Here is a 25700-nt window from a genome sequence, read left to right as displayed (position 1 = left end):
ACAATTATCATCTTTTTCCTGTTCGATGTGCAGAAAATCACATTTCGTATCTGTATAATATACATTGTGCATCTGTCATGCGATTGCATGCAGATGGACAGGTGGACAGGTGTTCCTTGGTGGACAGGGAGTAAATCAAATCATGTAGAAGTTGAATAAAGTATTGTATGTTATATCTCTTATTGTATGTTGCCTTTAGGATGAAGAAGGTTTATTGGACTGGTGGAAAAATGTGGACGGTAGAGTAAAAGTCAAGGCATCTTTGAACTCATATATTTGATTTATCAAGGTGTGTGGATGATTTTCAGTTTTTTTTGTGTTTAGGTTGGAATGAATGGAATGCGGCAACAAACTTTGAAGGAGATGCTGCGGAGCAGTAAGACCTCATTCGTTTGTTTTGACTGTATATTAAATCACTTTTGGAAGCTTAAAGAAATGAGTGAACCACTGTTTTTATTTGTCTGTTCACGTCCCTGTTGTTAATTACGCTACAATAATCCAAAGAAGTGTCATGTTATTTGTGCAAATGTTATCGCTCTGGTGTACTTACATATAATATTATGTACCTTAAAAATGACAGAATAAATGACAGAAATGCTCTGTCTTACTCAGAGCCATAGAAGCCGCTGCTGATCGTGTCTACAAAGCTGCCCGTCTCTTCGTTTATTTATTCAAAAAGCGAGAGGCATCCTTGTATATGAGAGTCGTTGAGTTGCTGGCAGCTGCTGATGCTGCCGACAACTTCCATAAGAAAACAGTTGCTGCTAGCATTGGAGGAGGAGTGGCTAGCATTGCCGGTGGCATAACCACAATCACAGGACTTGCCCTGGCACCTATCACTTTCGGTTCATCGCTTATCGTATCGGCAGTGGGCATTAGCATGGCAACAGCGGGGGGTCTCACGACAGCATCTGCCAACATCACAGACACGGTGCACTCAAGGACAGATCGGGCCAAAGTGGAGCAGATCATCCTCGCCTACCAGGAGGAGATAAAGGACATTAGAGAATGCCTTGAATTCTTGCAGGTGAGACATGATTTTGTAGGGACAACATGTATACAAATATTACTGCTTTATTAAAGTCAGATGCTTGTTTACAGAATTAGTTTACAATGTTTCAGTTAAATAAATTAGTTACTGCATCTCAGCTTTTTATAGAATTAAAAAGGTCAATTTGCGGGGGTGACGTTCTAAGACCCCCGCGATTTCCGAAAATGCAAGAATTTGGACGCACCCCCCGCAGCCCCTAGGGTACCGTAGTGAATTCATCTAGACATTGTCACTTTACAAACATAATAGTGTACAGTATTTGAAAATAATACATAGTTTAAAATGTGATTCCTAACATCCTAACATCCGGTCCTGCTGAGGATTCCCGTGAATTTTAAGATAATACGCAACTTGCTGTTAGGTTCCAAATGAGAACCTGCGAATTTTCCGAGCCGCAAGCTCCAAACCGGGAACTATTATACAAGCTCTGAATTATAACTTTTGTGTCCATCTCTGTTTTTCTATCTTTCCTTTAGACAGGTATGGAGACTCTGGAAGAGTGCAGCTTCCAGGAGTACATGGAAAGCATCTCTAAGCGTGCTATGAACAGGAATGTGAAGCATGTGATGAAGGAGACTGGCCGTGCTGGTAAAGCGTTACTTATCAGTGCTGAGAGCCTGGCGAGCACTGTGCAAGTGCTCACTACTGCAGGTGGGGTTGCCAAAGTTACTCAGGTCCTCAGTGTCACTGGGGGTGTCATGTCCGGCCTTTTCCTGGCCCTTGATGTTTTCTTTTTAGCCAGGGACTCTAGGGATCTGCACAAAGGGGCCAAGACAAAGTTTGCAGCCAAAATTAGGGAGGTGTGCAAAGAGCTGCTGGATGGCCTTATTGAGCTAAAGAGGATTAAAGAAGAGCTGCAGGCCATTATGAGTAATGCAGAGGAAGAGGGGCAAGAAGAAGAGGAAGACGTTGAAGATGAAGAAGAGGATAGGAAGAAACAAGTTCAAGAATGACTAATGAGCACAGAAGTGCAGGGGGTAATGAAATAAAGAACAAGTTTCGATTCTTACTATTATTAATATGTATCGGAGAGGGGGGAGGGGGGATGTTCAACTATAAAGCACAGACAACTTTAGATACTGTTTGTTAAGTATCAGACAAATACTAAACTAATTTATTTATTCTATAGTCAAATACTTTGTTGCTGCTGAGGTGGCTAATGTATGTTTTAGGGCAAAAATGTTGTCAATGGTCTGTTACATTAAATGTAGCAAAACCAAATTTTTTTTTTTCTTACAAGCAAGAGCCAATTTTGTGGTCTGCATTTTGACCTTTATTTTGGCTGGAGGTCATTTTTATAATTAACCTTGACCCATTTGGGGTAAACTTTTTTCAATTCATAATGGCAGTCAAAACTCATTTTATTTCTTTTCAGATAGTAAAATAATACTTAACGGAAAATAAATAATACTTTCGGATCTGATATGTTTTAGAAATAGATTCACTGTATTTGGCAGAAGCCCCCTTCCAGAGCAACTTAGTAGTGGCAGCTTATTGTTGCTGAGCTTTGAGCTCGCAAACTTCTGATCAGAATCAACGACTGCTACCACTTCCTGGAATTATTTCTTGTTGTATACAAGTTATTAAGTAATTAAACTTGTAACAAAGAAAACATGAAAAAAAAGAAGGTAATGTTGGGAAGCACAACATTATAACCTCACAGTGGTTATAGTGTCAGAAAACACAGTCCATCACAGTTTGATGCGTATGCTGCTGCACACCTACAGACAGGTCAGAGTTCATGCTCACCCCTGACCACTACCAAAAGCTCCTATAATCTATTTATGTTTATTAGAATTGGACCATGAAAAAGTGGAAGAACCTGTCTTTTACAATCTGTCTTAATCTGGCACATATAAAAAAATAACTTAAATATTTAGCCATAAATGTTTATGTTCATGTTTAGATTACAAAGGCAAATAAAAACCTAGTACGTAAAACTGACTTTTCAAATTATTGTAAATTTAACAGTTTAATTATGAATTCCTTACAACTCACAACCAACGGCTGTGAAGTATTGTGGAGAACTTGCTGGCTCAGGGTGGTGCACCAAAAAAGAACTTTCTTTATACTTAGTTTTTTCATCTGTAATTACTCTTTTGTGATTTACTTTCACTATTCAGAGTTTAAAGCCTAAACACAGATGCACACATGCGCCATCTCTCTCTCTTGAGGCTCCATTATCTCCCCTCTTTATCCTCTTCCCCACTCTTTATCTTCTGCCCCACTGCCACAGGTATAAAGTTTATTACCTATATTATTGATATTATTGTCAATATGTTTTACAGCTGCTTGTTGTAACTTTTACAATACTTTACTGGCAGCCTAGAATGTAACAGACATTATTTCTAATACTGTATATCATGAATTATAATAAACATAACATACCTCTTTACTCAAATAGTGTCTTTGAAGGACTAAGAGTGGGGTGGACGATAGAGTGGTGGTTGTGCCATATTCTTTTTAATTATAATTAACGTATTAACATTAATTAATTACATGTAAAATGTATTCATTCATTTAAAGGTAAAAAAGAATACACAAAGAAAACACTGTGAAAAGTGATTTGGTCTACTATAAACATAGTATAGGAAACAATAGAGGTTTGGTAGCGCATTTGTCTATGATTAAACAAAGGAAACTAGGTGAACTGGCAGGTAACACGTGATTGTTCACACCTTGCATACAGTATGCGTGTTTTCTTATGGACACTGTGTACCAGAAGGAGGTGACACAACCAAAACGACACAAATCTCTCGCCTGAATGACTTTTTTGTTATTTAAGAGGTATACAGTAGATTCACACATAAGATTCTATTTTAGAATTTTACTCAAAGTTTGTACAAATTTTTTATTTTTTTTTTACAAATTCTATTAGCTCTTTACTAGTCACTTTAATAGTACTGGGTATGATTTCCTTTCCTTTAAAATAATCTCAATTCTCCATTGTTGTCGATTCTGATGACTGCAACACATAATTGAACAAATACATTTGTCACACCATTACAGTACCAGCCATACCCTTGCCTGTTGAAACAAGGCTTGCTATGGTTTATACTGTTACAACACATTTCACAACAGAGAATAAGATTCATCAAATCATCCACTCTTTTTCCAATTTTAGTAAGTCTGTGGCCTGTAAACTCAGATTCCTATTCAGACAGTGAAATCTAATTGTAGCTTAAACACCATAATTGGTTTGATTGGTTTGAAATGTTGGATGTTACAAGATGCTTTTTTGGTTATGACCGTTTTAAAGAATTATTGTTACCATATCCATTCTTCTAGCTTTCCTTTGATGATTCTCATCAAGAAATAGTTTTTTTTTTTTTTCCATCATTCTGAAATTTCTCAAACCATCTCGTCTGGAGATTCTGAACTTTGAAGTTTGGTATGATTTTATCGATTGCAATTCTACTTGTTCTTTTAGCTTAATGAAATTCGATTAAACAGTGTTAATTTCTTAAAGGGTTTCCTTGCATTCCTTGGGACATTTGCACTGATGCAAGGTGGGCCTACTATATATATATATATATATATATATATATATATATATATATATATATATATATATATATATATATATATATAATTCTAAGTAATCTAAGTTGATTAAGTAAGAATCATAGTGCCTGAGCTACCACTTTGTCAGATCAGCCTTAATTCTTCATTGTATGTATTTCACAAAGTGTTGTAATGTTCCCAGAAAAAAAAAATCTGGTCCATGTTGACATGCATCGATCACAATGAAAGAATACATTACACACACTTTTACAACAGCAGCAGCAGAACAGACTGTTGACAAAAGAAAACTGATTAAACCATAATTGTGATAATCTACATTTCACAGCAGAAATCAAGATCTATTTGTTGAGGCAATGTTCTTCCAGTTTAAGAAGTCTGTACTCACAGTAACCTCAAACTCCTGTTTGTGTGTAGCTTAACCAGCTCATTTGTTTTGACACAATAGATGTTCCAATATGCTTTTCTTCTTACCGCATTCTTAAAAATGTTTTGTTATCAAAGACTTTCTACAACTACAATCAGTCTGATCATTCATATCTGAACTGTCTTATCGGCAAGGCGCTTTTTTCCATCATTTTATGTATACTCTGATTACTGAAAATCATAGACCAGACACTAATTCTCAAACAAGTTTGCCTGAAACTCACAATCATACCATCATCACTGAGATCACATTTTTCACCGTTCTGATATTTGATGCAAATGCTAATTGAAGTTCTAATCCTGGTCTGCATTTTATGCAGGAACATTGTGGAGCTTAATGCAAAATTTATGCAAAATGCTAGTTTTCTTAAAAAAAAAAACCAAGACTAAAACCACTGAAATCGGATCTAAGAGGTGTTAAAAAAATGTAAAAAATCATTACAAAATGATAAATTAATTCCTATGATTGAACAGTTAAAGTATAACAATAAAGTTACATTGAAAATAAAAAAATCTGAATAATATAGCAACTAACACACACCTAATGTCACTTTAAAATGATAAGAAAAACAACCCCCCCCCCCACACACACACACAACATTTGCGATCATTTATATATCAAATATGTAATATATAAATCAATTATATACTATTGTAATTATATTACATAAAGGGAAATGATCGTTTTTGCTGTGGCAATTTTACTTTGGGTTTTGTGCAACGCATTTGTACAAATATTTATGAATAAAACAAACTGATTCAAGAATTGATTGCCCAGCTCCATAAAAATTATACACATATAATGTATTTATGTATGTATACTGTTGAAAACTTTGCTGTAGATTGTTGTACAATGGCATACTAAGGCATTTGTAAAACAAAGTGCATTTGACTTTTAAATTAAGTCTATAAGTATTAGCAAAGACACTTGGTGTGGTACAGTACTTGGTGTAAAGTGTTTAGAAAGGTGACGTTCTGATTTATGCTGCACAAGGTGAGAAATCTCTGTTCTTAACCTGTATCTTTTTTTGGTTTAATTCATAATATATCTGAATTGTGATGAACCTTATATAACTGGATTCACTGTAAAAGTGTAAATCATAAGAGGTGAATTCTACACTGTTTCCCCACTTGTTCTTTTCATCCTTGAGTGCTGTTGGAAATTGTCTAAAAGTGTTATGTTTCTATTTGAACAGAAAATGGAGAATTCACTGAGCCCTATGCGTTTTTATTTAGGTAAAAAAAATTTCAAAAAAATTGTATTCAACAATTTTAGTCCAGTGGATGGATTAGTTGCATTAAGTATAATTTATGGCACTTATAGATTCATGTTTTATTTTTCAGATTAATGCATTTCCCAAATAATTTTAGATTATATATTTATTTTTACACAGGGATTTGTATTTTTTCATTGCAGTGGATAATCAGCCATCCTCGGCTAGGTAAGAATTTCTATTGTATAATTTACTTAATTGTTAATGTATTAAATTATCACAATTGGACAGATTCATTGTACCTGAAAAAGATTTCTTTATACTGCTTTATTCAAAAGTTTAGATTTTCCTGATGACAATGTTCGTGTATATATATATAATTTTTTGTTTCTTCCCTCTACTGAATGTGGCCTTAGGAGGAATAGCAACACAGTCTTCGACAGGTGCCACATACTATGCTCACAATGCTATTGATGGCAACCGAGCATCTAACATATTTTCCTCCTCATGTACACACACAAATAATGAGTATAACCCATGGTGGAGGGTGGATTTGTTGGACGCGTATCAAATTAAGAATATAATCGTCACTAACAGAGGCGACTGCTGTCCAGAACGGTTAAATGGTGCTGAGATTCACATTGGCTACTCCTTACTAAACAACGGCAACAACAACCCCAGGTGAAGTTTTTATATATATATATATCAGCATAAAACTTAATTTAATAAAGAGAATTACTAACATTTTATAGATTGCTAACTGTGTTTTTACTCTAATTCTTGTACTTGTACCTCTACTTTTATAGGGCATTTTCATAGTGCATTTAATTGACTCATCATGTGAAATTGTTATAGAAATTGGCTTTATGCAGAGAGAGCCTGTTTAAAGTTTCACAACACCTACTCTTTTATAGGTTTTGAAAGACACATGTATGTTCCTTTTGTTTATACACAACAAACTAGGTAAATTAACGGTATGATGATTTACTTTGACCAAACATGTATATAAATGTACACATGTTAAACTTTATTCTATTGAAAAATCTTTCCTTAGCATGATTAACAGCTTTATACGCTTCTTAGGTAGTGTTTAAACACACACACACACACACACACACACACACACACACACACACACACACACACACACGCACACAAGCATATGTATACGCGTGTGAGTGGGGGTCTACATACATTACCCATTTCTCTCTCTTCAGGTGTGTCATTATACCTAGCATACCTGCTGGTGCCTCTAAAAACTACACCTGCAATATGAATGGTCGTTATGTGAACGTGATCATTCCCGACATTGTCCAGGTTCTAACTCTCTGTGAAGTGGAAGTCTATGCAGTTCCAGGTCATAAATTTAATAGTCTTTTTATACTATAATATAAATCTAAAGGCCAAATATATTTCAAAACAGTTGCAAGATATTAACGTTGGGAAATTTGTTCTAGTGCCTATAAAAAAAAAGACATTTCTGAGATTCAAGTTTAACAGCAGTGAGGATCTCAAGAATTCTACTACGAGGGACATACTTTTCCAAAAGGTATGTCTTTAAAAGAATGTATACTGCATTGTCAGTCTCTTAGATATGCATAGCTTGTAGCTCTTGATGCTCTTGAGGCTCACTGTAAGCTGGACACAATGTTTGTGTCACCACTGTGTTAAGAATGGTTCATCACTAAAATAATATATTCCTTCACATTTTGGTGGTGCTTGTCTACAGTATGGTATGAAGTTGTAAATATGTATACTGTATGCAATATATATATATTTATATTTATATTTATATGTACACACAGATTAGGCATAACATTATGACCACCTGCCCGTGTTCCCCTTTTTGCTGCCAAAACAGTCCTGACACAGCAGGCATGGACTCCACTATGCCCCTGAAGGTGTGCTGTGGTATCGGACACCTAGATATTAGCAGCAGATTTTTTAAGTACTGTTACCTGCGAGGTGGGGCCTCCATGGATTGAACTTGTTTGTTCAGAACATCCCATTGATGCTCTTTTGGATAAGATCTGGGTAATTTGGAGGCCAAGTCAAAACCTCAAACTTTTTCTTAACTTCTCAAACCATTCCTGAATCATTTTTGCTTTGTGGCAGGGCACATTATCCTACTGAATGAGGCCATCAGAGAATACCGGTTTCATGAAAGGGTGTACATGGTCTGCAACAAGGCTTAGGTAAATGTTACGTGTCAAAGTAACATCCACATGGATGGCCGGACCCGATGTTTTCCAACAGAACATTGCCCAAAGCAACTGCCTCTGCCAGGTTGCCTTCTTTCCATAGTGCATCCCTGTGCCATGTGTTCCCCAGGTAAGTTCCCCCACCAACCCGGCCATTCACGTAATGTAAATGAAAATGTGATTCATCAGACCAGGCCACTTTCTTCAATTGCTCCGTGGTCCAGTTCTGATGTTCACGTAAACATTGTTGCCACTTTGGATGGGGGACAGGGGTCATCATGGACACCTTGACTGGTCTGTGGTTACACAGCCCCATATATAACAAACTGTGATGCACTGTGCATTCTGACACCTTTCAAACAGAACCAGCATTAACTTTAACATTTAACAATGTCAGCTACCAAAGCTTGTCTGTTGGATCAGACATATATTTTGTCCTCAAAGTTGATGTGTTAGAAGCAGGAAAAATGGGCAAGTGTAAGCATTTGAGCGAGTTTGACAAGGGCCAAATTGTAATGACTAGATGACTGGATCAGAGTATCTCCAAAACGCTGGACCTTCACTCCTACGTGCATCAGTGAGCCGTGAGCAATGACCCTGTCGCCGGTTCACCACTGTTCCTTCCTTGGACCTCTTTTGATAGATACTGACCAGTGCAGACTGGACAAGAGATGTAGCTTTAGAGATGCTCTGACTCAGTCGTATAGTCATCACAATTTGGCCCTTGTCAAACTCGCTCAAATGCTTACACTTGCCCTTCTAACACATCGATTTTGAGGACAAAATGTTTACTTGTTGCCTAATGTATCCTACCCACTAACAGGTTCCATGATAAAGAGATAATCAGTGGTCATAATGTTATGCTTCGGCAATGTGTGTATATATATATACAGTGAGGAAAATAAGTATTTGAACACCCTGCTATTCAGCAAGTTCTTCCACTTAGAAATCATGGAGGGGTCTGAAATTGTCATCGTAGGTGCATGTCCACTGTGAGAGACATAATCTAAAAAATAAAATACAGAAATCACAATGTATGATTTTTTAACTATTTATTTGTATGATACAGCTGCAAATAAGTATTTGAACACCTGAGAAAGTCAATGTTAATATTTGGTACAGTAGCCTTTGTTTGTAATTACAGAGGTCAAATGTTTCCTGTAGTTTTTCACCAGGTTTGCACACACTGCAGGAGGGATTTTGGCCCACTCCTCCACACAGATCTTCTCTAGATCAGTCAGGTTTCTGGCCTGTCGCTGAGAAACACGGAGTTTGAGCTCCCTCCAAAGATTCTCTACTGGGTTTAGGTCTGGAGACTGGCTAGGCCACGCCAGAACCTTGATATGCTTCTTACAGAGCCACTCCTTGGTTATCCTGGCTGTGTGCTTCGGGTCATTGTCATGTTGGAAGACCCAGCCTCGACACATTTTCAATGCTCTAACTGGGGGGAGGAGGTTGTTCCCCAAAATCTCGCAATACATGGCCCCGGTCATCCTCTCCTTAATACAGTGCAGTTGCCCTGTCCCATGTGCAAAAAAACACCCCCAAAGCATGATGCTACCACCCCCATGCTTCACAGTAGGGATGGTGTTCTTGGGATGGTACTCATCATTCTTCTTCCTCCAAACACGTTTAGTGGAATTATGACCCAAAAGTTCCATTTTGGTCTCATCTGACCACATGACTTTCTCCCATGACTCCTCTGGATCATCCAAATGGTCATTGGCAAACTTAAGACGTGCCTGGACATGTGCTGGTTTAAGCAGGGAAACCTTCCGTGCCATGCATGATTTCAAACCATGACGTCTTAGTGTATTACCAACAGTAACCTTGGAAACGGTGGTCCCAGCTCTTTTCAGGTCATTGACCAGCTCCTCCCGTGTAGTTCTGGGCTGATTTCTCACCTTCCTTAGGATCATTGAGACCCCACGAGTTGAGATCTTGCATGGAGCCCCAGTCCGAGGGAGATTGACAGTCATGTTTAGCTTCTTCCATTTTCTAATGATTGCTCCAACAGTGGACCTTTTTTCACCAAGCTGCTTGGCAATTTCCCAGTAGCCCTTTCCAGCCTTGTGGAGGTTTACAATTTTGTCTCTAGTGTCTTTGGACAGCTCTTTGGTCTTGGCCATGTTAGTAGTTGGATTCTTACTGATTGTATGGGGTGGCCAGGTGTCTTTATGCAGCTAACGACCTCAAACAGGTGCATCTAATTTAGGATAATAAATGTAGTGGAGGTGGACATTTTAAAGGCAGACTAACAGGTCTTCGAGGGTCAGAATTCCAGCTGATAGACAGGTGTTCAAATACTTATTTGCAGCTGTATCATACAAATAAATAGTTTAAAAATCATATATTGTGATTTCTGGATTTTTTTTTTAGATTATGTCTCTCACAGTGGACATGCACCTACGATGACAATTTCAGACCCCTCCATGATTTCTAAGTGGGAGAACTTGCAAAATAGCAGGGTGTTCAAATACTTATTTTCCTCACTGTATATATATATATATATATATATATATATATATATATATATATATATATATATATATATATATATATACACACACACACACACACACACACACACACACAAACACACACTATATTATATATTGCATAGCACATAATAGTACTATTTTTTTTTTTTAAGCACATTTCGGCCGCCTGTATCCGGGATCTTGTCCTTTCGGTCATGACCCAGAGCTCATGACCATAGGTGAGAGTAGGAACGTAGATTGACCGGTAAATCGAGAGTTTTGCCTTGCGGCTCAGCTCTTTCTTCACCACGACAGACCGGTACATCGACCGCATTACTGCAGAAGCTGCACCGATCCGTCTGTCAATCTCCCGTTCCACCCTTCCCTCACTCATGAACAAAACCCCAAGATACTTAAACTCCTCCACTTGCGGCAGGAACTCCCCACCAACCTGAAGTGGGCAAGCCACCCTTTTCCGACTGAGGACCATGGCCTCGGATTTGGAGGTGCTGATTCTCATCCCAGCCGCTTCACACTCGGCTGCAAACTGTCCCAGTGCATGCTGAAGGTCCTGGTCTGATGAAGCCAACACGACAACATCATCTGCAAAGAGCAAAGACGAAATTGTGTCGTCACCAAACCGGACACCCTCCGACCCCTGGCTGTGCCTAGAAATTCTGTCCATAAAAATTATAAATTATATATATATAAAAAAAGCAGATTTAAAGATTGGTGTTCAAGGTGCTCACTTGATGCAGTGTTACTGTTATCACCTGATTTATTCGTAAACCCAACAACCTGGGAATAATAACAGTGTTACATTTGGTATTAATATACACTTTCAACTATTTACATTTAACCTTCTACGACCTGGGTGTCCATATATGTGGACATTGTGCACAATGGTGTCTTTATTGTTTTCTGTAGATACAGACCGAGTGTCCACATAAGTGACCATTTTTTTCCAAGAAGAGCTTCATGTTCATAGAAAATATATGGTTATTATAATTATATATAATAAATAATATATAATTATTATTATATAATTATTTTCTAACACCAAATAACTGGAAGAAATCTAAAATGCAAGCCAAAACAAAGCTCAGGTCTTAGTAGGTTAATGTAGAACATCCAATAGACAAGTTTGTGTCTTATCAAAAATGTTTTTTACATTTTAAACACTTTTTTCCACAATTTTTTTTTTGAAAGAAAACTGATCGAAATCTGCTTATTATTAGAATAGAATTATGTGGAGCATTTGTTTCATGCAATACAATAATAAGGATGTAAAGATTGAAGTGAAGGTTGAAAAATATTTAATTTACAAAACAAGCAAACAATTTCAAACCATAAGCAACCAGAAACAGAATATGGGCCAGGCAATTAGAAAATAACATAAGCTTAGCAAAAAACAAGAATGAAAAAATAAATTAAAAACAAGGTCAAAAACTGGAGAAATTGAGAAGCAAGAGACATGGAACAAAAGGCTTGGTACTTGCAGCGAATTGAATGGAATACTTCATGAAGGAATCCACATCGGCATCAGATTGGGATCATTGTTGTGGGATGCCACATCAGCTTCTGGAACGAGCTTGTCAGGGTAGGCTGGCACCTTTGAATTTTGCTGTAGCTCATCATGGTGGGCCACGATGGCAGCCTTTGGAGAGAGCTCTGCATGGGAGACCATTACATTTTGACCAAAGCATAAATTAGAATGTGCACATTATTACTATTGTGTTCACCACTTTTATACCACACTAGAATGTGCACTACTAAAATTACAAAATATTAAAACCGGGTTATGAATAACAGCCTTCTGACCCTCTCACAGATCAGTTTCCATAATGCAAAATTATTGTGGTGTAAAATGCTTATTATATACTTTTATTATATTTGTAAAATTTTTTTTTTTTAAAGTTCTTTAAATTTTGAACCTAAGTTTGACTGTTAATTACATTACATATGTTATTGACAGTCAAGACAAGGCAGAAAAACATGACTTTGGGAAGAAGAAGATAAAAAAGTGGATACATAACTACAAAAAGAACATAAGTGAGATTTGGGTGTAGCGTGATATGAAAAACTATTGTTATCCCTTGTTATGTAATGAATCAATAATTCTATTTATTAAGTGACATAGCTAAGCATTTTAAATTACAACTTGTTTGTTCGGTTTAGTATCATTAAGCCTAGATAGCTAGATTTTATGGTATGACTATGCTAGCTACATATAGTTTCTCTCACAAATATTGAGTAGTCAATTATCAAAAGTGATAATTTCTGTGTAAACAACTAACGTTGCTATAACGCCTAATGCAATACAATAATCCCCCGTTTATCACGGTGGTTACTTTACCAAAACTGCCCACGATAAACAAAAAAACGCAATAAACGGATTGTTTAAGCCATAGATCATACTCCCACACACTTTAAACACACAGAAAACATTTGCAAGAATATAGTGAGATGAATTTTGTTATTTTCTTAGAAATACAGTAAACTGTATCACATTTATAGTGAGTACATGTACTGTACAGTATCCAGTTCTGTAGTAGCATAGTTTCTCTGCTTGTTTATTGGTTGAAGTGTCCTATGACGTCAAAAAAGAGGCTGAAATAAGAATACACGTCACCACATTTTTACTTTCTTTGGCAAAATCTTTTTTTTTTTTTTTTATGTCAGAGGACACCAATAAACAAGCAGAAATCCTACAGTTTTCTGTACTGTAATGCTACTCATTTCTTATGGTATGAACATTCTTCATTTCTTTTTTATCTTTTATTAGTTCTTCATTTCTTTTTGTTTATTTTTGTGCTTTTAGTTCTAACTGTGAAAGTCAGATTAGTTATGTGGCAAATGCAATTCCTTGATAAACTGGGGGCACGAAATTAGAACTGCGGTAAAGCAGGGGATTACTTACCAGCCAATCAGAAATGTCAAGAACCAACCAATCATTAAATTCGGGATAAATCAAAGTGTGTTTAGATGCATGTATTAAATACAAAAAGTGCTGAGGTAATGCTGAAATAAGGGATTTTTTTTTTTGCATAAGACTGTCCCCTGTAAATGTTTTTCCTTTCATTAAACTGCATTAGAGTAAAAAAAAAAATTTATGATAATGATTAGTAAAGAACATTGCTGAAAATTAATGTTTTTTTTTTTGTTTTTTGTTTTTTTACTTGTTTGTTTGTTTATTTGACTCAGAGATTCTTGTGATAAGGCACAAATCATGCCCTACATCCAAAAGTAATTTTTATGTTAAAATTTTGAAATATTATGTATTAGATCATTGAAAGGCATTAAAACCTTTGTGGATGGATCAAATTAACATCACATGCATCTGTAAAGCTGCTTTGAGACAATGTCTGTTGTGAAAAGCGCTATAGAAAAAAACTTGACTTGACTTGACTTAATCTGCCTGAAGTTGACAATTTTCACATTCATATACAACATTCATAAAACAAAATCCCGGGGTTTCCTTTCAGGAACTCTAGCTGCGTTAAAACACTGTGGGAATGCTCTCTGCGTTGTCCACGCTCTGCATCATGTGTGTAATCCGTCTAATGGAAAAGTACGTCGGTGACGTCATGACCAAAAAGCTATAAAAGCACATGGAGTGAAGCCGCCGCTAGCTTTTGTTTGTTCATGAAGTGCTCTATGTGTTGTGTATTGTTTGTCCAAAATTGTATGCCTAAAAAAAAAAAATACGGCAAGCAAAAGACTAAGCACACTTCTCGGCTAAGTGTGGCTTGTCTGGGAGTGGAGCATGCTAAGTCAGTTCTTGAGGGAGCTGACTGTGCACATTGCGCTGGCCAGAGGTGGGAAGTAACGGAGTACAAATACTTCGTTACTGTACTTAAATAGATTTTTCTGGTATCAGTATTTTTACTCCACTATTTATTTTTCAGACAACTTTTTACTTTTACTCATTACATTTTTACACAAATATCTGTACTTTTTACTTATTACATTTTTAAAACAGACTCGTTACTTTAGTTTTAATCCATTGATTTGGTGAAATATCAAATTTCTCTTTTCACTGCGCGCTGATTTCAGCCGAACAACCGATTTCCTGTTACTGCGCGTCTTTTTCAATCCGCTGAAATACATTCATTAGGTAACAACATGGGCGTAAATCCCGGGGGGGACGGAGGGGACATGTCCCCCCCCCCCCATCCGAGGGTTGTGCCCCCCCCAAAAAAAATATCTAAAAAATATCGCACTCTCTATTGTAAACAATATATCTATGTATACCTATATAATTGTGTAAGTAGAAAAAAAACAACGCAAAAATGCATTTAGAAACAGTTCCCCCCCTCCCCTTCCTCACAGTGGTTTGACCCACTGCCTGCTTTCCCAGTTCATCTCATCTCTCTACACACACGAGTCAAGTGTGTGTTCATTTCACCTACTCTACACACACGAGTCAGGTGTGTGTTCATTTCACCTACTCTACACACACGAGTCAGGTGTGTGTTCATTTCACCTACTCTACACACACGAGTCAGGTGTGTGTTCATTTCACCTACTCTACACACACGAGTCAGGTGTGTGTTCATTTCACCTACTCTACACACACGAGTCAGGTGTGTGTTCATTTCACCTACTCTACACACACGAGTCAGGTGTGTGTTCATTTCACCTACTCTACACACACGAGTCAGGTGTGTGTTCATTTCACCTACTCTACACACACGAGTCAGGTGTGTGACTGCGGCTCAATTAATGTTCAGCTCCATTAACCAGGGTATTTTATTCACTTTAAATAAAGCGATTCTCTTTAATGTAGTTGATGCAGACTCATTCATAAATTAGTTGTGGCAAAAATGCTGATTAGCGATGTAATTTTCCATGAATCTGCTCTATTAGAGATTAAAATATAACTTATCTAGTGAACGTTAGCTTGTTTACAATATCTTGTAGCATAGTGCACTGTCACTAACACGCCAAAGCCGTTTCCCATGCAGTGTTTTATTTGGGACGACTTGACATAATGTTAACTTAACATTAACGGCCACAATTAGCATATTGTTTATCTGTGCATTTACTAAATGAGCACTGTGCTACATCTGAACTGACCCCACTGTATTTTTATAATCAGTTTCTATTCTGTTCTTAAGTGTCTTAATTAATTTTAAATAAAATAAACTTTTTTTTAATTCCTTGTTTTGCTTTGTCATTGAACCTGAGAAAAACTTAAACTTAATATAACCATAATGACGCAGTCTCCATGCTACAATAATAAAAGCAAAGTGTTTCACTGTGGGGACACTGTGTCTTTATAAGTACAATTTGACTGTATTATTTGTGTCCCCCTTCAAAAATTGCTCATGAGAAATCTTATATTTATTGTCCCCCCTACTGTTAAATGAAATTTACTCCCATCTATCTATCTATCTATCTATCTATCTATCTATCTATCTATCTATCTATCTATCTATCTATCTATCTATCTATCTATCTATCTATCTATCTATCTATCTATCTATCTATCTATCTATCCCGAATTCACATTTTTCACCATTTTGATATTTGACTTGAATGCTAATTGAAGTTCTCATCCTTTGTACTGTGTGAAGCCGTATGCAAAATTAATGCAAAATACTAGTTTTCTTTAAAAGAAAACAACGCCTAAACCACTGAAATCAGATCAAGGTATTATACAATGTGTTACAAAAAAGTACAAAATCATTACCATATTTTAAATTAATTAAATAAAACAAACTAATTCATGAATTGATTGCCCAGCTGGATACATATAATGTATTTCTCTATCTATACTGCTTAAAACTTTGCCAAAGATTGTTGTCTGAGGCATACTGAGGCATTAAAAAAAAAAAAAAAAAAAAACCTGCATTTGACTTTTAAATTAAGTCTATAAGTATTATCAAAGCACTTGGTGTGGTACAGTACTTGGTGTAAAGTGTTTAGAAAGGTGACGTTCTGATTTATGCTGCACAAGGTGAGACATCTTTATTCTTAACCTGTAACTTTTATTTGGTTTAATTCATAATATATCTGAATTGTGATGAACCTTATATAACTGGATTCACTGTAAAAGTGTAAATCATAAGAGGTGAATTCTACACTGTTTCCCCACTTGTTCTATTTATTCTTGAGTGCTGTTGGAAATTGTCTAAAAGTGTTATGTTTCTATTTGAACAGAAAATGGAGAATTCACTGAGCCCCATGCGTATTTATTTAGGTAAAAAAGATTTAAAGAAATGTTATTCAACTATTTTAGTCCAGTGGATGGATTAGTTGCATTAAGTATGATTTATGGCAATTACAAATTCTATTTAATGATTTCTCCCAAATCATTTTAAATTCTATATTTATTTTTATACAGGAATATGTATTTTCTTCTTGCAGTGGATAATCAGCCATCCTCAGCTAGGTAAGAATTTCTATATTATAACTTTAGTATATTACTTAATTGTAAATGTATTGAATTGTCACAATTGGACAGATTCCTTGTACTTAAAAAAGATTTCTGCTTTATTCAAAAGATTAGATTTTGTTAATGACACTGTTCGTGTGTGTGTATATATATATATATATGTATATATAAAATTAGTTTCTTTTCTCTAGTGAATGTGGCCTTAGGAGGAATAGCAACACAGTCTTCGACAGTTGCCCTGCACTATGCTCTCAATGCTATTGATGGCAACCGAGCATCTAACATACGTTCCTCCTCATGTACACACACAAATAACGACTATAACCCATGGTGGAGGGTGGATTTGTTGGATGCGTATCACATTTTTAATATAATCGTCACTAACAGAGGCGACTGCTGTCCAGAACGGTTAAATGGTGCTGAGATTTACGTTGGCTACTCCTTACTAAACAACGGCAACAACAACCCCAGGTGAAGTTTTATTTTTTTGCATTGCTAATATAAAAATATCAGCATAAAACTGTGAGGTAAATATAGAGAATTATTAACATTTCATAGATTGCTAACTATGTCTTTTCATAGCATTATCACAGTGCATTCAATTGACTCATCATGTGAAATTGTTATAGAAATTGTCTTCATGCAGTTAAAACTATTTATTGGATTTGGAGAGAGCCTGTCAAAAGTTTGGCAACACCTAGTCCTCTATAGGTTTTGAAAGACACATTCATGTTCCTTTTGTTAATACACAACAAACTAAGTAAATTAACGGTATGAAGCTTTATACTCTTAGGTACAGTACTTATGTACGGTGATTGGGCAGGCCATTCTATGATAGATAACACACCAGCCGACTGTTTTCCCTCTAAAAAAAAAACAATTTGCATAGCTTGGACATTTGCTTTGGTTAATTGTCTTCAGTTCATACAGATTCATGGTGTTGAAGTATGGAATGGTAGCCATGTTGTTTCAGTTTTTCTTTCACCTGAAATAAGTCTTTAAATTCCACTGCTCTAAAACAACCCCAAGCTATTAAGCTTCATCTGCTATGTTTGACTGTAGGCTTGAGGCAGTCTGCTAAGATCTTCTCTCCAGTTCACTGTCTTACATAAGTTATTTTGTTCTAGCAAAAAAATAATAATGTCCAATTTGGACTCATTTGTCCTTAGAATGCCTTTTAGTCATTAACTGTCAAATTTTTGTGTGTTTTGGCCTTTACACACACACACACACACACACACACACACACACACACACACACACACACACACACACACACACACACACACACACACACATATATACTGTACATACCTCTTACAAATAATTTTTTATGGTGAGTTTATTTTAACAGAGAGAGACAGATTCTATTTAAAAATCCATTAAAAAAAAAACATTAAAGCAAGGTTATAAATTAGTTTGTATTTAAACAAGTATTTGATCAATACGTATTTGATCCCATACCAAATTTTCAAGAATTCCCAGGCAAGACTCCCACAGACCCAAATTACATTTACATTTACATTTGCGGCATTTAGCAGACGCCCTTATCCAGAGGGATAACAAAAGTGCTTTGAGTCTCCAGTAATGAATAAATCTACACTGGAAAGCAAGATTACAAACTTAATATAAATATAACCCTAGAATTCTACAAACTTGGAAAGTGCCAATTTAAGTGTTTCAGGAAGAGGAAGGTCTTCAGTCGTCGCTTGAAGATAGTCAGGGAATCCGCTGTACAGACATCTAGGGGAAGTTCATTTTACCACCTTGGTGCCAGAACAGAGAAGAGCCTTGAAGTGTACTTACCTCTAATTCTGAGAGAAGGTGCTTTCACTGAGAGGAGCTTCTCCTGGACCCACAGGATCTGGTGCGCCAGCCTGTACAGGGGGCACGAGCAAAGACCTCCTTGACGGTTGATGTAAGAAATCACAAAAGTGTTGTCGGTACAGATCAGAACGTTGTAATCTCTGAGGTCCAACATGGCACAACTACTAAGAAAACCCAGTCCTCGGGTCTGATACGAGACACGGCCTGCTTAAGAGTCAGCATCCTGAACCTGAGTCTCACGAGTGAGCGGTTCAGCTGACGTAGATCTAAAATAGGATGCAACCCACCATCTTTTTTGGGAACTATGAAGTATTTTTCTGATGGAGGGACCACCTTGATGGCCTCCTTCTTCAGGAGAGTGTTCACTTCTTGTTCCATAGCCAGAGCCTGCTCTGTTCCCACTAGAGTGGGAAGAACCCCATCGAAACGATGGAGACAAGACTCAAACTGAATCGAATAGCCTCAATCTACAGTGGACAGGACCCACTGAGACACATCTGGCAGAGCTTTCCAGGCTGCCAGGAAGTCTCTAATGGTATCAGTTTCTCCAGACCAACCTCTGGTGTGCCTAGAGCCAGGGCAGTGCCCTGAAGTGGAAGGAGGCAGCAAATTCTCCTGGACCACTACAAGATCGAGTGGAGATCGAGGAAAGCAGGCCGTGCCCTGAAGCACATTTAGTGGCAGGGTTCATGGACCAGGTCCCTGAGGGGGCAGGGCGGGCAACGGATACTGCTGTACAACACACCCCTTCGCGGAGGCAGGCCGAAAAAGGCTTCACCCATGATAATGACACCTCAGTGTGCAGGTCCGGAAAGAATGGAAGACCCCGACATGGAGGTTGCGACAGCAGTTTTAGAAAGAGCTTGTCCAGCTTACTGGACAGAGAGACTTTCTGCTCATTAGCCGGCCAATTTATGTAGAAATAACCACGAGGAGTGAGAGCATTCGCATATAAATGCCAGCAGAATGTGCATGGCACAATAAGCATGGCTCAATTCATGTGTTCTCAGTTCATGCACAGAATGTGCACACACACACACACACACACACAAACACACACACATATATAAACCCAAAATTCAGTTTTGCAGAAAATTCAAATATTGTGAAAAAGTCACACTTTAATCAGCTAATTAAATCCAAATACCTGCAAAGGTTTCCTGAGCCTTTAAATGGTGTCTCAGTCTGGTTCAGGCTACACAATCATAGGGAAAGACTGCTGACTTGACAGATGTGAAAGGTGAAACGAAGCCCATTCAAGAATTTAGGGTAAAATTCACAAAGAGTGGACTGCAGCTGGAGTCAGTGTTTCAAGAGCCACCACACACAGACGTGTCCTTGGGCTACAACTGACGCATTCCTTGTGTCAAGCCACTCCTGAACCAAAAACAACCTGGACTGTTGCTCCGTGGGCCAAAGTCATCTTTTCAGATAAAAGGAAAGAAAACTTTGCATTTCATTTGGAAATCAATGTAGGAAGAACAGAGGAGAGGCACAGAATTCAAGTTGCTTGAGGTCCAGTCTAAAGTTTGCACAGGCAGTGGTGGTTAGGGAAGTCATGTCTGCTGGTGTTGGTCCACTGTGTTTTATCAGGTCAGCACAGCTGTCTACCAGGAAGTTTTAGAGCACTTCATGCTTCCCTCTGCTGACCAGCTTTATGGAGATGCTGATTTCAATTTCCAACAGGACTTTGCACCTGCCCACACCGCCAAAAGTACTAATACTTGCTTTAAACTCCATGGTATCTATGTGCTTAATATGGCCAGCAAACTCGTTCTGTCCATTTGCATACTTTTCTGTAATCCAACATTTTTGTGTTGAAAATCTTTTTATTTATTTATTTATTTATTTATTTATTTATTTATTTATTTATTTATTTATTTATTTTCTTATTGTTCTTAAGTAATATTCTACTTTTCTGAGATACAACATTTTGGGTTTTTATTAGTTGTAAGCCATAACTATTAAAATTGAAAGAAAGAAAAACTTTAAATATATCAGTCTGTCTGTAATGATTGAACTTTTTGTATTAAATTACTAAAATAAATCAACTTTTTAATGATATTCTTAATTTATTGAGATGCACCTGTATATATGTGTGTGTGTGCCTGTGCATACATTACCCATTTCTCTCTCTTTAGGTGTGTCATTATACCTAGCATACCTGCTGGTGCCTCTAAAAACTACACCTGCAATATGAAGGGTCGTTATGTGAACGTGATCATTCCCAACATTGTCCAGACTTTAACTCTCTGCGAGGTGGAAGTCTATGCAGTTCCAGGTCATAATTTTCATAGTTTTTTTATACTATAATATAAATTTAAAGGCCAAATATATTTTATAACAGTTACTAAATATTAACATTGGAAACTGTTCTAGTGCCTATTAAAACGAGGAAATTTCTGAGATTCAAGTTTAACAGCAGTGAGGATCTCAAGAATTCTACTACGAGGGACAAACTTTTTCAAAAGGTTTGTCTTTGTAAGAATGTACAATGCATTGTCAGTCTCTTAAGTATGCATAGTTTGTAGCTACACTCATTGGTCATTATTGAGTAGAGTGAATCTGTTGCACCACAAAGCTTGTATGCTCTTCTTTATTAGTAGAAATAAGCCCTGTAGTGAAAGAACCCAGTCCTACTGGTGAACCTGATACTGTACCAGTGACATGCACACTAACATTCTACCACCTTGTTTGTGTCACTACTGTGTTAAGATATATATATATATATATATATATATATATATATATATATATATATATATATATATATATATATATATATATATATATACAGTGAGGAAAATAAGTATTTGAACCCTGCTATTTTGCAAGTTCTCCCATTTAGAAATCATGGAGGGGTCTAAAATTGTCATTGTGGGTACATGTCCACTGTGAAAGACATAATCTAAAAAATAAAATCCAGAAATCACAATATATGATTTTTAAACTATTTATTTGTATGATACAGCTGCAAATAAGTATTTGAACACCTGTCTATCAGCTAGAATTCTGACCCTCAAAGACCTGTTAGTCTGCCTTTAAAATGTCCACCTCCACTACATTTATTATCCTAAATTAGATGCACCTGTTTGAGGTCGTTAGCTGCATAAAGACACCTGTCCACCCCATACAATCAGTAAGAATCCAACTACTAACATGGCCAAGACCAAAGAGCTGTCCAAAGACACTAGAGACAAAATTGTACACCTCCACAAGGCTGGAAAGGGCTACTGGGAAATTGCCAAGCAGCTTGGTGAAAAAAGGTCCACTGTTGGAGCAATCATTAGAAAATGGAAGAAGCTAGACTGTCAATCTCCCTCGGACTGGGGCTCCATGCAAGATCTCAACTCGTGGGGTCTCAATGATCCTAAGGAAGGTGAGAAATCAGCCCAGAACTACACTGGAAGAGCTGGTCAATGACCTGAAAAGAGCTGGGACCACCGTTTCCAAGGTTACTGTTGGTAAAACACTAAGACGTCATGGTTTGAAATCATGCATGGCACGAAAGGTTCCCCTGCTTAAACCAGCACATGACCCGAAGCACACAGCCAGGATAACCAAGGAGTGGCTCTGTAAGAAGCATATCAAGGTTCTGGCGTGGCCTAGCCAGTCTCCAGACCTAAACCCAATAGAGAATCTTTGGAGGGAGCTCAAACTCCGTGTTTCTCAGCGACAGGCCAGAAACCTGACTGATCTAGAGAAGATCTGTGTGGAGGAGTGGGCCAAAATCCCTCCCGCAGTGTGTGCAAACCTACTAAAAAAACTAGAAGAAACGTTTAACCTCTGTAATTGCAAACAAAGGCTACTGTACCAAATATTAACATTGACTTTCTCAGGTGTTCAAATACTTATTTGCAGCTGTATCATACAAATAAATAGTAAAAAAATCATACATTGTGATTTCTGGATTTTTTTTTTTAGATTATGTCTCTCACAGTGGACATGCACCTACGATGACAATTTCAGACCCCTCCATGATTTCTAAGTGGGAGAACTTGCAAAATATATATATATATATTGCATAGCACATAACAGTACTATTTTTTATATATAGATTGAGTCTGTCAATGTCCAGTCACCAGTATTTCAGATGCGCTGGACAAAGGAACCAGAACTGGAAATAGGTAAGACATTTTAAAACACTACCGCTACCATAAGCATCAATCATAGTAAACTGATAACATTATATTTAAAAAATGAAGTACCCAGATTAAGTATCGGTGTTCAAGGTGCCCACTTGATGCAGTGTTAGTGTTATTACCCGATTTATTCTTAAACAATTTTGAAACAATAACAGTGTTACATTTTGTATTAAGATACACTTACAACTTTTTATATTTAATGTAGAAAATCCAATAGACAAGTTTGTTTTTATTATCAAAAATGTCTTATTCATTTTAAACACTTATTACAACACTTTCTTTTGAAAGGATACTGCTCAAAATCTGCTTATTATTAGAATAGGATTATGTGGAACATTTGTATCATGCAATACAATAATGATGATATGAATAATTGAAGTGAAGGTCAAAAAATATTTTTTTAATAAACCAACATAAACATAATACAAACTTGGGCCAGGCAACTGGAAAACAACAAACTTCCCGAAAAACAAACATTAAATCAATAAATAAAACAAGCTCAAAAACTGGAGAAATTGAGAAGCAAGAGACATGGAACAAAAGGCTTGGTACTTGCAGCGAATTGAAAACTTCATGAAGGAATCCACATCGGCATCAGACTGGGATCATTGTTGTGGGATGCCACATCATCTTCTGGAACGAGCTTGTCAGGGTAGGGGCGCACCTTTGAATTTTGCTGTAGCTCATCATGGTGGGCCACAATGGCAGCCTTTGGAGAGAGCTCTGCGTGGGAGACCATTACATTTTGACCAAAGCATAAATTTAATGTGCACATTATTACTATTGTGTTCACTACTTTTATACCACACTAAAATGTGCACTACTAAAATACTATAATATTAAAACCGAGTTATGAAAAACAGCCTTCGGACCCTTTGACTGATCAGTTTCCATGATGCAAAATTATTTTGTTTTTTTTTAAATGCTTATTATATACTTTTATTATATTTGTAACATTTTTTAATTTTTTTTTAAATATTTCAATTTTGAACCTAAGTTTGACTGTTATTTACATTACATATGTTACAAATGTTATTGACAGTCAAGACATTCTGACTTGCAGGTGGCTAAAAATCATCTTAAATATGACATTTCGAAAAAGATGATGAAGAAGCATTTACATAACATCTCATAAGTCAGATTTGAGTGTAGCGTGATATGGAAAATTCTTGTTATCTCTTGTTATGTAATAAATCAATAATTTCATTTACTATGTGATAAAGTTAAGCATTTAAAAGTAAAACTTGTTTGTTCGGTTTAGCATCATTAAGCCTAGTTTAATATAAAAGCTAGATTTTATGGTATGACTATGCTAGTTACATATAGTTTCTCTCACATATATTATTGAGTAGTCGTTTTTGAAAAAGTGATCCTTTGTGTGTAAACAACTAACAGTTACTAACAGTACTTACGGTTGTACCAAGAGGACATTCTGTACAACAGGGTAAAACAAGACTGAAACGCATTCGATTGTGCTAATAACCGTGAGCTTTTTTTTCTTCATGTTTTAATCATTAGTTTTTAATGTTGCTATAACACCTGATGCAATACTTTACATATTTGTCACTTTCCAGCCATTCAGAAATGTCATGAACCAACCAATCATTAAATTTGTGATGAATTAGTGTGTTTAGATGCATGAATAAAATACAGAAAGTGCTGAGATTATGCTGGAAAGAGGGATTTTTTTTTTTTTGCATAAGGCTGTCCCCTGTAAATGGTTTTCCTTTCATTAAACAATTACCTGCATAAGAATAAAAACAAATTCAACATCCAAAAGTCTTTTTTTATATTAAAAATGAGAAATTAGATGTATTAGATAATTGAAAGGCATTAAATCCTTTGTGGATGGATCAAATTAAAATCACATGCATTTTAATCAGCCTGAACAAATTTCATTAATAAAGAATCATGGTTCTTTAGCTGAGACCTTTGTCAACAAAAATATCCCTTTCTAAATGGTATACTATTAAAATATGTCTACAACACATGTACAACCTCTTTTGTCTTTTATCTCAGGAATCACTTGATTACATGATTTGTTTTTGTTTTATTGGTTGTTTGCTCAAGGCAATATTTTGCCATATACTAATATGTTGGATTTTACATCCTAATATATTTGGATCATAAATGTAAGTTTTAGGCTGATATGGCTGGATCATGATCTGAACATTGTAACCCATTGATCCCAGTGTTTTGTGCATACTCAGATGCTTGGCTACGATTCTAAAGATTGATTATATTTAAGTTACTATATCTTTCCTAATAGCTCAAGCTGATCTGACCATTTACCTTATCAAGTAAATATCATCTACAGAACTCTCCCTTAATCAAGTTGGTCAAGTTTTGTGTAAACTTTGGAAACATAATTCAGAATTTACCAAAATGTCGCAAATAAACAGTTTTCTGTAATGTGAAATAAAGAAACAGCAGA

The 25700-nt window shown here is 36.5% G+C and overlaps 3 protein-coding genes across 3 annotated transcripts in view; all 3 read left to right on the top strand.

The window, feature by feature from the left end:
- LOC310721544 (uncharacterized protein) overlaps positions 1-2991 on the top strand; it is a 31046-nt gene extending 28055 nt beyond the window's left edge. The window contains exons 40-43 of the mRNA XM_083533328.1: positions 200-239; positions 325-376; positions 613-1027; positions 1528-2991. Coding sequence (XP_083389454.1) covers positions 200-239; positions 325-376; positions 613-1027; positions 1528-2004 — 984 coding nt within the window. The 3' untranslated portion in view covers positions 2005-2991. The remainder of the gene's footprint in view (positions 1-199; positions 240-324; positions 377-612; positions 1028-1527) is intronic.
- A 2673-nt stretch (positions 2992-5664) lies between these two features.
- Positions 5665-24393, top strand: LOC310721379 (fucolectin-like). Its single transcript, XM_083533043.1, has 7 exons — positions 5665-6235; positions 6394-6441; positions 17486-17765; positions 21263-21402; positions 21501-21592; positions 23179-23248; positions 24330-24393. The coding sequence occupies exons 1-7, from the start codon at positions 6178-6180 to the stop codon at positions 24335-24337; spliced, it is 696 nt and encodes a 231-aa protein (XP_083389169.1). The 5' UTR covers positions 5665-6177; the 3' UTR covers positions 24338-24393.
- LOC310721543 (fucolectin-4-like) lies at positions 6604-8595 on the top strand (the record flags this gene model as incomplete). Its single annotated transcript, XM_083533327.1, has 5 exons — positions 6604-6656; positions 6811-6894; positions 7431-7570; positions 7671-7762; positions 8329-8595. Coding segments are annotated over 5 exons (387 nt in total), but the record flags the coding sequence as incomplete, so codon positions are not given.
- Positions 24394-25700: the final 1307 nt, after the last annotated feature.

This window comes from Silurus aristotelis, assembly GCF_946808225.1.
Source record: "Silurus aristotelis genome assembly, chromosome: 27".
Lineage (NCBI taxonomy): Eukaryota > Metazoa > Chordata > Actinopteri > Siluriformes > Siluridae > Silurus > Silurus aristotelis.
Note: the sequence above shows the minus strand (reverse complement) of the source record. Positions and strands in the feature narration are given on the sequence as shown.